This window comes from Ambystoma mexicanum, chromosome 1p, assembly GCF_040938575.1.
Source record: "Ambystoma mexicanum isolate Mex_15411 chromosome 1p, UKY_AmexF1_1, whole genome shotgun sequence".
Taxonomy (NCBI): domain Eukaryota; kingdom Metazoa; phylum Chordata; class Amphibia; order Caudata; family Ambystomatidae; genus Ambystoma; species Ambystoma mexicanum.
Window position 1 is genome coordinate 372,138,792 of NC_090921.1, and position 14,432 is coordinate 372,153,223.

Consider the following 14,432-nt stretch of genomic DNA (forward strand, 5'->3'; position numbering starts at 1 on the left):
ACTGTATTGTTTGCGGTCTTATGAAATACTCCTGGGAGAAGGCGGGTGAGGGGCGGGGCAATTTACCAAAAACTGTTCATAATGTGAAACATATGAACCCGCGGCTTGTAGCCAGCTCATGTTAAGGATGTTCAAGAAAAATGAATACAATTCAAAAAAGAAAATAGGCAGAGGAGCTGTGTATATAATTGGACCCTACTGGTCACAGGACTCTGTATTCTATTGGGAGCTGCGTGCCAAGAGAAGACATAGTTGGAGTAGGTGTTCTCCGTGCAAGGGGGATATGTCTGTAAATTCACTGCATGGTGAGCCTGGGCCTGTTGAAGCCATGCCCAAAATAACACACATGGGGCAAAGACCTTGCACTTATTTCCCAGGCTAAATCCCCCCCCCCCCAAACATCATTTGGGAGGGGTTATATGTCAGAAATCCGAATTGGTCTAGTTTGTAAAACACCACATTTTCTGTTTTTCTAATTTAGGTCATGGTTACCGACACCCTAGACTTGTGTGCAAAGTGCTTATTGCCAGCCAGAGCCTTCCACGGAGCCATTGTGAGCCAAGGCATGTAGACAACCAGGCCCAAGAAACCACAACGTGCAATTCCCCTCTACTTACACCCCTATTCTCTGAACGGCCAGATTCTATATATGGGAAAGGTGGAAGGAAAATATGGGCCACAACTATGGTGCGATGATGAAATCACATCAATATCCACATGAAGTAGGCGTCCAGAGCGAGGGAGCAAAAGAAGCAAAAGAAGCAATAACTGGTGGGATCCGGGGCATAAAAACACAGTAATACACAGCAAAGGGAAAAATGCTCCAGGTAGATCAACCATAATGGCGAACAAAGGCCGACCGTTGCTTCTCTTTGGGGCACCAGCCTAAAATAAAATCAGAAGGGAAGGGAAAATGCAATGGGGAACATAGCGAGGAACACAAAGTAGAAAATTAAACAGGTAGCAGGAATACAAAGTCCGAGCAATACAAGAATACCACATGAATGCAGATATACCACAAAATGGGTATTAAGACACTTACCCGAGTCGCCAAGAAGCAGCAACACCTAGGATGAAATTTCAAGAGGAGAGCAGACATACTTTAGGGAATACAGACAGCGGCAAAACTGAGGGTGCATAAAAGCAGCAGCCCAAAAGATCAAAGCCTCAGCGCAACACAAACGAGGTGAGCAAAATTATCACAAACAATACACCATATGTATCAAACAAGAGAAATTTAATAAAACTTTTTTATTTAAAAATTCTTCTAATATATAGAAAACAAGATAAACCAAATGCAATGACAAGCTAACATGTAATGTTCTATTTCCAGTGCCATATGTACATTTTACAGGGTTGATTTAATTAGGTGGTTAAAAGCAAATGCTCACAATACGTTTTTATACGCAAGTGCGAGCGCACTAGAAACAAGTAAAAAATACAATGTACAGACCCGTCGGAGCATTACAAAGTGTGTATCGTCGCAGCAAACATTTTACAAATGAAAATGGAAATCTACAGTTGCACGGATAAAAAGGAACTTTCCTGTTTCAATCCAAACATAATAGCATTCTGTACAAGTTAAACAAAAATATTTGCTCTGGGAAAATAGAAGGAATAATATTCGCAGCAGGGAAACTGAAGTGCCAACACTAGACTTTAGACTATGAATATTTTCCATGTGACAATAAAATGGTTTTGTAGGAGACTGCATAATAAACAGAATCAGTAAAGATATCTGACAGATTGAATCACAGACAAGGAATTTAGTGCCAAGCACAAGAGTAATGAAAAACCTAGCGCCACTTTTAGATTAAGGTTCATGAAGTACATTTTCAGGTTTAATGGCTTTATTTTGGTTCCAGACAACCATTTGTTTCAATGATCAAGGTTACTAAATGACTGTCACAGGGATATAACGTGCCCAGCCCCTTTTATAAACCATTGTAATATGGTACTTCTATGCAGTTGGTTCAATAGTCGTATACCAAGACTAACTCCCAGGTACCCATTACATTGTTGTATGAAAGCAACCTGGTACCCACATAATCTGGTATTCCTATGATGAGATAAAGATTATTTATGTGAAGGATACAAGGGTACAATCCATACAGTTTAGAAGTCACAGATTGAGAGTTGCGCATTCATCAGGCAATGTTGAGATTGGAACGTGTGAACCTTAATATTAGACATTAAACAGTCTTTTTGTGTTGTACTCATTTTGCACTTTACAGTGCACATATTTGCAAATCACTTCACACTGCTGTATCAACTTTGCAAACAGTCAGGACATGCTGAATGGATATTTAGTTTTGTTTTAGTCATATTTTCAAAGCCTGCCACCATGGATCAAAGACCAAGTTCTGCTTTGAAGGCCAGCTAATGGACACAAATTACAAACTCCTTTAAATTAATTTGAAGTAATGAGCTCACGCATCTTTACACTAAGGCTTCACTGGGAATTTAACATGTTCTGTTTTAAGTCTGGACATTAAATACATTCTATAGGAATAAGATACATTTCACCTAATTTTAGACAGGATGTTATGGTAATATGACATTTTCGATTACAAATAAAACATATTCCTGTTGTACAATATGTTATCAGCACTTAAAAAAATGTATTTTAGTTTGAGGGTGCAGGTTCCGTGGTTTTATTTTTTCTTTATCTTAACAATTGTTTATATGGACTAACAACGTTTCTATGTGGAATAAACACCCTGATTAAAATGAAACCATCAACAAGGACACTAAAAACCTGTAAAGAAAGTTTACATAAATATAAAAGTACTTTCTCTAAAATGACTAATGCGAAATTGCTTTGAATTATAATCCAACCAAAATTAGATTGTGTTAATTCCAGCAAAGTAATATGATTGGCCTACCTAAATGGAATTACAATATTGTGCCAGATCTTGACTAGTGCTCTAATTTTCTTGTGGATAGTAAAATAATCATCCATCAAGTTCAAAATACTCTTGTGAACCACAATTTTAATTCATTTTGGAGTGGCCATAAAACTTGACTTGTGATCTGTGGATACAATAGGTCGAGTTCTGAACCTTGTAGGGAACGTCACCTTGCTTTACAAAAATTCAGGTGCAAGAGATACATTTATATACAAATGAGGATTATTTGCATTAGATTATTTGGATACTCTGCTGTTAACCATCAAGCCAAGATTTGTTGCTCCCCATATCCCTAACAAAATAAAATAACGTGGCTTTGGCCAGCAAATCTATAAATCGATAATTTTACAGCAGGCACAGAAACAGGCAGCTAAGATTGGCTTGGCAGTCGTAATCAGGCAATTAGGCAGATACAAATGGAAGATTACATTCTTATTTCAAATCGAATGATTAAGTCCATCTGGTTCTAAAGTAATCTCTGAAAATAGTTGTTACCCATCCCCCCCAATATAAAATGAACTACTTTTTTAAAGTACACCAGCTTCACTTCTATCAAGAGGAGTCAACTTTGAAAACACTTCTGTTCAGGGCAAAATAGGTTTGTCTGCTGAGTGCAGAGATTGCAAAATGTACCATTCTTACACTGTGCATCAGAGCTAGAAGCATTACCCATATGATTTCTTATAGATGTTAACCAGTAACACTTCACAAGGTTCACCCATTTTAGCACTGTTTTTGGCGTTCTTTAGATTTAAAGTAATAATCTCTCCAAACAGAAAACTCAAAATAAAAAAAACTCCCAATCAAGGGAATCAAGCTGAAGACAGTTGACACCAAAAGAGGATGGTAGCACAATCTTCATAACCCTTACTGAAGGGTCCCAGTCTAACATTAACCATTCTACAAATCGAGAGGCAGGAAACTTGCACGACTCCTGCCACCTTGGAAATACAAATTAACATAATAACAAAAAAAAGGTGCTTTTCAGCCTGAACAGAAGAAAGCAGATGGTAAAAATGACTACTCCTGAAGATTAGACTGATGTACTGTAAAAATAACCCACTATTTAAGGAGACAGGGAATGCTTCTGAGCCATAATGAAGTAACTCAATGCTCAGACTATGCTACAGTAGCAATACTTGTTTAGAAAAACGTTCAATTACAGAAAATAATTATTTTCCATATGCAACTTTCAGTAATTTAGTAAACCCAATGTGCCCCTTATACTCCCTCTTGGAATTTAGGTTAACATACATCAATACCCGAGTATTTCTAGGCAGGACTAACTAGTTTCTGCCATGATACACGACTTGCACCTATTTTCAAAGTTTTAGCAGAAGGCAAGCAGGTGGTTATCTTTTAGCTGCCATAACCGTGTAAGTTAAGACCACATCCAAGAACAGGCTAATTCAGTAGTAGGTTTATCACTGAGCTGCTTTAACATGTTATTGTCACCCATAATTACAATGTGCTTTCTCTTGGATTGGAGTCATTTTATATTTTGCTTCAAGTTAAAATTTGAACTCCACTGAAAGGGAAAAAGGTCATGCTGCAGACCAGTCTTTTGACTCGGGAAACCACATCACCTGGAACTACACAGCGGCAGTGCTGATGCAAGCACCTTGCTTTTTCGGTTCCCTCGAAACTGGGGCACTTTGTTATATGCGTCATACGTTGTTGCCTAATGTTACCCTGCTCTGGAAACTAGTCTGCACAGAGAAGAAACCTTGGTTAAAAACAGTCAAGACATCTTGTGGTATGACGTTTCACAGGTCCTTTTGGGGAGCTTACCATATGACCTCATTAAACAATGCTGTAATATGGGACAATCCTCAAATACTGGAGCAGTAACAGTGATGGCCCATAATCCTTTAAAGTTCTCGCCCAACAACATAATTCTATTTAGTAATAGTTCACTAACTGGGGATTTCCAGGTTTTCCTTCAAAGGTACGTAATCACTCACAGCCAAGGGGAAAAGCAATGTTACACATCAATGACACATGAGGGAAAGTACCATTGGTATGTGGAAGAAAACACTTCAGACTGAAAAAAAGACAGGCTCGAAACCAAAGGAAATACAATGTAAATAACCTGTGTTATATAATGTTGGAGAAAGATACCAAATGAAAAGTATCCCCCAGTCCCGACGTCACTAGATAGCTCTTCAGAATGCTTGAGCTACACATCTCACAATGACCGCAGGCATTAGCCCTTGTTTAGGGTCAGCTCCCCAACACAACTCTGGCAAGTACAAACTGTCTGAACCATCCAGTAGGAAGTGCATTTACATCGGGACTTAACAATTTATGACAATTTGAACGTGATAAATGCTACAATGTAATTACAGTATTTCTATGCAGTAGCTAAAGGGTAGGCTAGGCTGCTGCTAAAGTGTTGACAGAACAAAAGAAGCAGCTTTAAGTGAAGTTACACTCTGCACTCCAATCTCCCTGTATTAAAGAAGGTCACAAGGATATGTTTGCATCATTTTCGTTGCCCTTCACAGCTTGTTCATAGTCGCATTTTCTGCGCAAATTGATTCACTTAATCTATTTGAAGTAAACCGAGCTCAGAAAAATTGAGCTGGTCTTACCTCTTCTATATCAGTGAACCAAAACCTCTGTTGCCCGGCCTCCCCATCTACCACCTTATATCCCCTCACACCCACAAGCCCAACACCATAGATTGATTTCTTTCTAGGAGGTCTGAACACATACTAAAATAAGTAAAATCATGGAGGGTGAGAAGGCATTGTAGGTTTCCGTGTGATGTAATTAGATGAGGCCTCTTTAGGGCAAACAACGTTAATTAACCCCATCGGACCTCCTCATCAATCAGCCCTGTTGCAAGAAGAAGAAACAGCTAAATATGCGTGCGCCCAGAAATTCAAATACTGTACAAAATTATTTTACACTATCTACAGGGTCATGATTAAATGTTTCTGCTTAATGTGAACAGATCTGGTTAAAAACATTTCTTAAAAAAGAAGCTACAGAAACTGTACAGGTTGTTTAGCTGTGGATTTCTTTTTTTTTTATAAAAAAAGCTTGTATGAAAGAGGCCTTTATATATATTTAGAAAGATGCATTGAAGTGTGTTTAAAAGGGAGGGGTATTTAAATAAGGTTATAAGGGAATTACTTATAATACAAAAGTATTTTTTACACAGTGTTCGTTTGCTTTTTTTTTTAAACTGTAAACATTGGGTTTACCAGTCAAAACGTGATAGGTAAATAAAGGTGATTACAGACTGATGCAATATGCATCTTCAAACAAGAATAGTCTGAAAAGATGAGATTCTTAATTTCTAATGGAAACATAAGGTCTATGAGAACACACTATTACACACATGAAACTATTAAATAATTTAATATACACAAACTTAAAACAGCTGTACAAGAAGATGCTGGCCCCTCACAGGCCGGCTCTGGGATAGGTTTCTATGGGACTGGCGATTGCGTACAAGGTTCTGCAATAGAAAGATCAGTTAAGAGCATTAACCTTTTTAAGTAGGGTGGAGGATTCGCTTTGTGAATCAGCATTTTCTAAAGATTGTGATGAACATAAGAATTTGTGTGAATGATCTATAATTCAGTAATCATTTTCTGAACAATTTTTTCACAAAGTGCTGTAACTGATTTTCTCACCATATGTCAATAGCCACATGCGCTTACAGGCAGTAGAACATCACACAAACTATGTTGCTGTAACTGCGCTTCTCTTTAGACTGTTGTAAGATTAAATGCGACTGGTGCAGGTTGCAGTGGTTCACAATTCTAAACTTCTATACATCTCATGATGCAGTCCAGGGATTTACTAAAATAAATGCAATAGGGCAGCATTAAAGAGCTCACTGCAAAAATGTCCCCATTTTAGTTCAAGTCACTCATTTTTAGTTTTATTTACAACACAGCCCCTGCAGGCTTTCTGCATATGAGCAAACATGTGGACTTCTCAAGGGTGTAGTAAGGCACTGTGCCACACCTGCTGCCTTCAGCCCCGCTGAGGGATCCGTTTAGTAACCCATATACATATAATAAATATTTACATACAAGATTTAAAGAAATGTGTACAGGTGACTTCAGTCCACCCCTCGCAAAAAAGCTTAAAATTGTGAATTAAAATCCTGCCCTTCTGCACTGGTTGTACAGAATGCATAATTATGCACCAACATGAGCATGTACCAGTCACCCTGCCTTACATCTAATGCGCAAGTAGCGGTGGATGAACTGGAAGGTAAGAAAGACCTTAGCATTGGACCAACCATATTGAAACATTATTTCGAAATAATCACAAATGTGTGCGGAATTGATCCCTAAAAGCACCAATCAACTACACACCCCTTTCTAACTCTTACTTCCATTCCGCCTCTTATTCCAACTGCTGGATCCTCCTAGTAAATGTCAGACAACAAATGACCATTTGCTGATATGAGATACTGTTTCAATAGAATGTCCTTTCAGAAGGCATTCTTGACTAAATCTCGCTCATGTTTAGGTCCCCTACCTCAAGCATCAAATCAGTAGGATCGAAAACGAGCAAAGTCAGTTCATCTTTCTACAATGGGCTAGAGTCCCCAATAGATAAATGTTTTGTTTCAAGGGTTTCTCTAACAACCCTATGAATTGTCCATCAACTCACAGGGACTTGTTTAGAACAGGACTGTGAGCCGTTCAATTCAGGAAGTGAAGGTTACACAAGCCAGGTTTTCCATTTAAAAAGTCTAAATTTCACTGAAATTAAAAAACGTGCAGTAGTAGCGAGGTAGGCATTTTTTCTACCACTATAACAAGCACCTACCAAACTAAAGTAAGCAAATGCACTGTGAAAACAGTGAGCATGGGTTACCCATCTCGTCATTCCTAGAAGCCAAGTCAGAAACACGAGATAGTCTGGAAGTACAACAGCTGGCTGTATCAGCAGTGAATTAAGTAGTTAGCCCCGTTTGGCATTTTGTTACAAAAGAATGTGTAAAAATATACGTTTCCTTTTAGTGGATACATAGAACAAACTGCTAAATATGATATAACAAAACACAAAGAGCTGACCGTAACAGCGGATGGGTGAAATTCCCTGTTTTGGTGCCACACTGTGGAAGTGTTCACATACTAGATGGACATAACTGTACGTCAGGGTAGCGAGTCTAGAATGTCCGATCTGCTAACATGAACATTAAAAAAATGACTGCAAAAGTCTGAAGCAGATCCAAAATGTCCAATTAGGGATGACCTTACCACAGGACAGCTGACTGGGGAAAGAAATAGAATAACGCCATCCGAGTAAGTGTTTGTAAAGTAATCCACAGAACACCGAACCCAGATTTTAACATTCCGAAGATCTAATGCAAAACGTGCTATTCTCCCATGGAAGAGAATGTAGCACACAATCGGCTGAATCACGCAAACAAATGATCCTTTACAACTGCCCAGACAGAAGCACATCAGTTGATTAAGGTCCATCTTTTCTGAAATTGCAGACCTAGCACTGCATTTACCACCAAAAAAGGTCTGGCTGTGAAGAAAACGCTGGCTTTGCAGGACAAAGGTTGCACGGCGCTGACAACTTGACAAACGTTTGTAGGGCTTTCAAAATGGCTTAATAGGAACTAAAGCACAATGACTGGTGCACGAGGGGACAGGAAGCTAGCAACATTAATAAGTAAAAAATAAGGCAGGTTTTGGTGACCGTGAATTAGTTGAAAAAATGGGGTCCTGAACGAAAAACTGCCAAAGGGTTCGTACAGTTCTGATCACACTATAAGAGTCGTTCAGGTGGACCATGACTACCAAAACCCGCACTTGTGTAGAAAGAGGCGTGAGGGAAAGACACTATCAGCATATAGATCAGTTATCCCAGAGATTAGGTTATGTTGAAGGTGCAGCAGAATTGTGGGTTTCTCCTGTGCTGCTCAAGACTGACTGGTCTTTCACAAAGTCAACCATAAGCTTGGTTTGCACTCCATATTCACAGGAGAAAAGTGGCGTGAATAGGTTACGGAGAATGCCAAAAGAGGTAGGAGGTATTCAATCAGTGCCCACTATTGGTCCACATTTTCTTGAATGGGCATCACTTCATATAGAAAGGAAGATTAAAGCTCACCGTCAGCAGGAAATGCAGGTTTTCCTAGGTTCTATACTTAAAACTTTGTGGGTATTCTTTGCACCATTTGTGTGCACAAACTGACAACAGCAATCAGTAGGCAAGAAAGAATCTTAAGATATTATGCAGAAGGAGCTCGGATCACAAGGAACTCTCACTTCAATGTTTCTACCTCCTATTGCAATCAACGCCTATGTTCAAACTACCATGCTGAATGCAACTGTTTCAGTAAAACACTGAAGGTGTTTCACCTATGAACCCTTCCTTTAACACTGCAGTAATTTGCTAAATAACAAAATGTAGCTCTCAAGCTACAGAAAATGCCCCTCGCACTTCGCTAAATCAGTGAACATTCAGGCTTTTAAATGTATTACAATTGATGCACTATAAAAATGTTTAGCAAAATAAATCTACAAAAAGCCTTTTGGCTAAACCACAATGAAAATAAATAGTACAATCAAAACCCAGGGTGCCATTTGGAAACTGCAAGAAAAAGTAGTATTAAAACATTGTACATTAAATTTAAACTGGGTGTTGAAAGTTCTAATTCCAAGCTCAGATGTTTCCTACAGCTTTCACCAGCGAGACCTTCCCAGTGGATATCACAGTGAAAGTGGCTAATTTGCGCCACTACAATCTCCAGCCATAATGGCACCACCTTGCATGCCATAAGTTTGCAATCAGGTTATTAAACTTGAATAAAATGCGTCGATCAAATGTTATTTCCTCAACAAATCTTCAATGAAGCGGTCAAGTATTTATCACGAGAATAATTTGCTGCAAGGGCTAAAATAATATTTTTGTATGCAGTTTAACTTATGCTAACTTGGAGATGGCAACACCCATGTGAAATTGGACTCAACTTTACTGACACTTTACAAGGACGTGAGACTTGTGCACTTGAGCACGGAGAACTCACAGCCAGAGCACGCCCTACCTGGCTATATTGTTTGCATGATTTTCCTACATAGTTTACATCCAGCTGGCAAGTCAGTTTTACTCTCACAAAGTAACTTATCACAAACTGGAGTGGTGGGAGGAGAATGCTACAAAAAGAAATGTTGAGAAAACACCAAGTGCAAAGTCTCATTTAAAGATGCTCCTCATAGAAAAGCCATTCCAGACTTGGTGTTTCCACAACCTGACGAAGCTGGTGAAGAGCCATTGCAACTGCATTGAGTGGAGCCACCATTTGAAATCCACAGTACTTCCAGACAGAAACTGGAACTTCAGCAAATCGGCTTTCCTTCAAGCTTGTCCTTTTGTGAATCACAGCCTTATTTCACCTGCAACACTCGCGCTCCAGTTGCTTGCAGGGGGGGGGGGTTTCACACATCCGCAGACTGCCTTGCAGTCGAAACTTGCTGTTGCTTAGAGGGATTGTGGAACACTTCAGTGGCATTTTAAAAACCCCAGCTAAAATGTCAGGGGATAAAAGGCCAGGTTTCCTCCTTGCTTTAAAGTGTGCAGTGCTTCATGGTAGCACCATCCTCAATCCCAGAGTCCATCGAGGAGGTGAAGGATCCAGTCAGTGAGGAGAAGTGCACAGTACACAGACTTTCCTGTCCTTCACAGGAGGCTAGCCAGGCTTGTGGTAGGACCATTCTGGGCTTGGAATTGTACCGGCGGCGGTCCATCTGTCCACTGAAAGAGAAGAGAACAGGAGGGGTTACCAATTAAAAATGGCAAAGAAACCATGAAGGTGAGCACTGATGCATAAGGCGATCAGGCAAAGAATGTGCTGTAGCATTTACAAATCTTGGCCCACGCATACTTATCTTCAATAATACATAACCTTGCACCAAAACAAGAATAAAAGCTTGTAGCAAACATGGCTTAACACAAAAATGCTGTGTTATAGCATATGCAAAGGAAAAGTGGCCCACATATCAACATTCAAAATATTATGCTACAAGAACGAGCCAGAACATGGTCTTTTCGGTCTTCCACTTCATCAGTCTGACACTCCTAGCACCGCTCTCAAAAGAGAGATGGTTGTTTCTGTGCATCAATTAGATTATGAATTTATCTTGTATTAGCTTAAAACTTTGGATTGATGCAATATTCTAATGCATTTGTTGACCATTGCCTGACAAAAGATGGGCTATCATTTGTAAAAAGGTTGGGTTAGTGTTATAATTATTTTCATAGACCATAGGTGTACAAATCTGGCAGATTAATCCATGCCTACGATTCATGGCTTATTGGTATATGTCCGAACAATATCAGATCTCATTCCAGCACAATCAAGGAGGTAGATTTCCCAAATAATGTTACCCTTACACCGTACACATTAAGAATTTGAATATTTAATTAGTATTTATTGGCAAACCTCGTTAACTTTTCAGGCCTCTACTGGATTTTCTACTTTGAATCTCCACCTAAATACCACCATTAAAAGACAGTCCTAGGGCACCGATGAGAGGTAGGACAGTCCTAGAAAATGCATGTTAATGAGAGAATATAAGTTGTTTTTAAAAAAAGCTCGACTAAAACGCCATCATTTGTAACTTTTCAATGTACAGACTTACCTGAAGGAATTAGAATACTTAAAAACACTCTTGATCCTGAAGGGAACTAGAGTCCCGAAACGGGTTGAGCTCTTTTCTGAATTTATTACAGTACAGAGTACATGTACATATATGTAATAGACAATATGCATTTATTATTGTACTCTATTAATTTGTTTGAAATTCGGTATTAGAATTACCTGTTTGTTGCTCGCTGATTTGTGAATAAGAAAGATATGTATGAATACATTCTCTTTGCGATACATTTTTTTTTAGTGAACTAGAATAAGAATGTTAACTGAAAACCACGTCAAATGATAACTCACTAGCATTCAAGGAACAATAGCGGTGAGTCTGCTTACAAAGTAATTTGGATTGCAAAGCATTGGGGTTTTATATCCAGCAAGTCATTAACTACGTACTGGTTGTCTTTTTTAGACCATATATGAGTGTGTGCAGGGGTCGCAAGTGTTCAACAGCCTGTGGACACCATTTTTCCTGTTTTTATGACAATCACACCTAGTGTCAGGGTTGTGCTCGTCTCCTCTGCACCTCATTACTACTCCTAACTTCATAGCAAGATGCCCTCATAACTTCAGGTGTGTACCAGTGTTATTTTCATTGTTACAACTTGAAAGCAACACACACAACCTGGTGTTCTTCTCCCTGGCTATTCGGCTTTTTGCTTGGAAGGCAGAGTCGACCACTGGACAAAGGAATCCAAAGAAGAACTTGGAAGAGACGCTTGCTGTAACTCCTGGACTGTTGATTTGCCCCGGTGAAGCCCTGCTGCATTGTTGAAGCTCCAAATTTGCTTTGACTAGAGAAGCCCTGCAACGGACAACTTCTACCCTTGGGTTGGTGGGACCAATCAACCCCAAAGTGAACTTGTCTGGACATCCTCTCGGAGCTGGCTGTACCTCCATTGCTGCTGCATGAACCAAAGTGCCAGGGAGAGGAACACCAGATCGAGTGTCGTTTTTTAAGTCGGACCCGAGCTCCAGGAAGATCCTCTGGACTCCCATGAAGCAGAACTGACCAAGCCTGAGTCACCTCAGCAGAGTGCTGTACCGCAGATGCGAGGAACGTCCATTAAGGTATCCATGAAGCGCAGTGGAGCTGTTTGCAAATGTCGGGAGGAGCTGAAACCGCAAAGTGCCGCTGACCTTCCTTTCATATTACAGGAGTCCTCAGATGTCCTCCCTCTTGTCCCAACAACTGAGGGCCAGGAACACAGGATCTGCAGACCTACACAGGAACAGAAGCTAGCTGGAAGCAGTTTTTCTTGTAACCAAAGGTAGTGTAAAACTAAGAGGACTTGCCTCTTGTGTAGCATTGCTTGTTCTCAGTTGAGACTTGTCTTGGTTGCCTTTGCAGAGTTGCTTGCAGCATTGCGCCTCACAACCCTCCCAGCTTGTGGCCCTACAGTGATTTGATTTTCTACAAACATTTCTAACACAGTGTGCAGGACGTTTTACCTACCTGCAAGAAGTGCTTCAGCTCCCTTAGACTTTTGCTCAACACTGGCTGTCCTGGCTCCCTGAAAGACTCTTCTTACCTCTAACTTTGTTAGTTACCTTTCCCCCAAGAAAGGGTTACATTACTTTGCATTGGCGGGTTCTTGTTACGCTCACCTGGTCTTTGCGGAGGTGTCGGGGCACAGTTGCAGCCCTCCCTGAACTTGAACCACTCCCTTCAGGCCTCTCACTCAGAAAAGCTGCGAGTGGGGGTATGTGGTGATACTGCTCCTGTGAATTATGGAAGATAAACTCTCCATCCTGCTACTTCTGCCAGGGGCGCGTCGAGTGGGATCTAGTTCCTTCACTGATCCCTGATTAGGATTAGTCCAGTCCAGCTGCGACTATGCTTCTCCTTATGATTGGTAAGTCTTTCTTGAACTCTTGTGATGCTGTTCGTTCTGTTTGTCTTTATATGTTGCTCCTAGTTACACAATCTCTCTTCTGTTTTCTTCCCTTAGATGGAAATGCGGCCTCAATGCAGCTGTGAGACACAAGATGCGGCCGGATGGAAGATGGATGCTACCGCAATGTTTGACAACAGTTAAGTAATAGGTTAAGGAAAGCATGAAGTATGGTGAAGCACAACTTTAAAATGACTGTTCTTGTAATGTCTAATCTTGTTTTTTGTTTTTCCTTGCAGGCACTGCTGTTGACGATGGAGCGTTTCGTGCTGCGGTGCCAAGATGAAGATTTCGGCGTTCCGGAAAGTGTAAATATGAATACTTGGTTCGCCAAAGAGATTTACAGGTAAGAACAGCTTCCCCCCAGTTGGTAAGTATACTGCCAGGAAGCAGGATCTTCAAAGTCAAGTCTGACCTCAGGCGACAGCGAGCGGTACGCTGCTTGCAAGTGCAGAATAACGCGAAGCGTCCGTTTGAGGATCGGTACAGCTTATCTAGCAGAGATAATGGGCACGCCCATTAGGGCCGGCCTACCAGCCACACCCTGCCACTTCTAGAGAGTGAGCACGTGCAAAGGCAATCCATTAGCAGCCACACCCAAGAATACACTTGGGGCTGCTTAATGGATGGAAAGCTCAAGTTTAATGCATCGTGCTTAATGGATGGAATGCTCAAGATTAATGCATCTGAAGTACTATATCCCTAATAAAAGCTTTTTGGTGTTAAATGGATGTTCTTGTTTACTTTTGTTTATGAGCCTGGTGCCAAAGGCGACAGGACAGTGTCCACCAACGTCTCCTGTGCATACGACCTCTGCATGCCTGTGCCCCTGACTTCATGACCAGGACAGTTCTAAAAGGTACTTAACTGCTGAGGAATATTTGTTAACCATAGTTTTTCTCACTGTGAAACTTTTCCTTTTGATCTCCCACTCAGTATTGCTCTAATGTGCCAGTGATACATCAATGTCCACAGTGTCCAAGTTATTTAAGT

At 40.4% G+C, this 14,432-nt stretch overlaps 1 protein-coding gene across 1 annotated transcript in view; it reads right to left on the reverse strand.

Moving 5' to 3' along the window:
* Positions 1-1,236: 1,236 nt before the first annotated feature.
* MAU2 (MAU2 sister chromatid cohesion factor) overlaps positions 1,237-14,432 on the reverse strand; it is an 893,447-nt gene continuing 880,251 nt past the window's right edge. Inside the window, exon 19 of the mRNA XM_069649112.1 lies at positions 1,237-10,652. Coding sequence (XP_069505213.1) covers positions 10,578-10,652 — 75 coding nt within the window. The 3' untranslated portion in view covers positions 1,237-10,577. The remainder of the gene's footprint in view (positions 10,653-14,432) is intronic.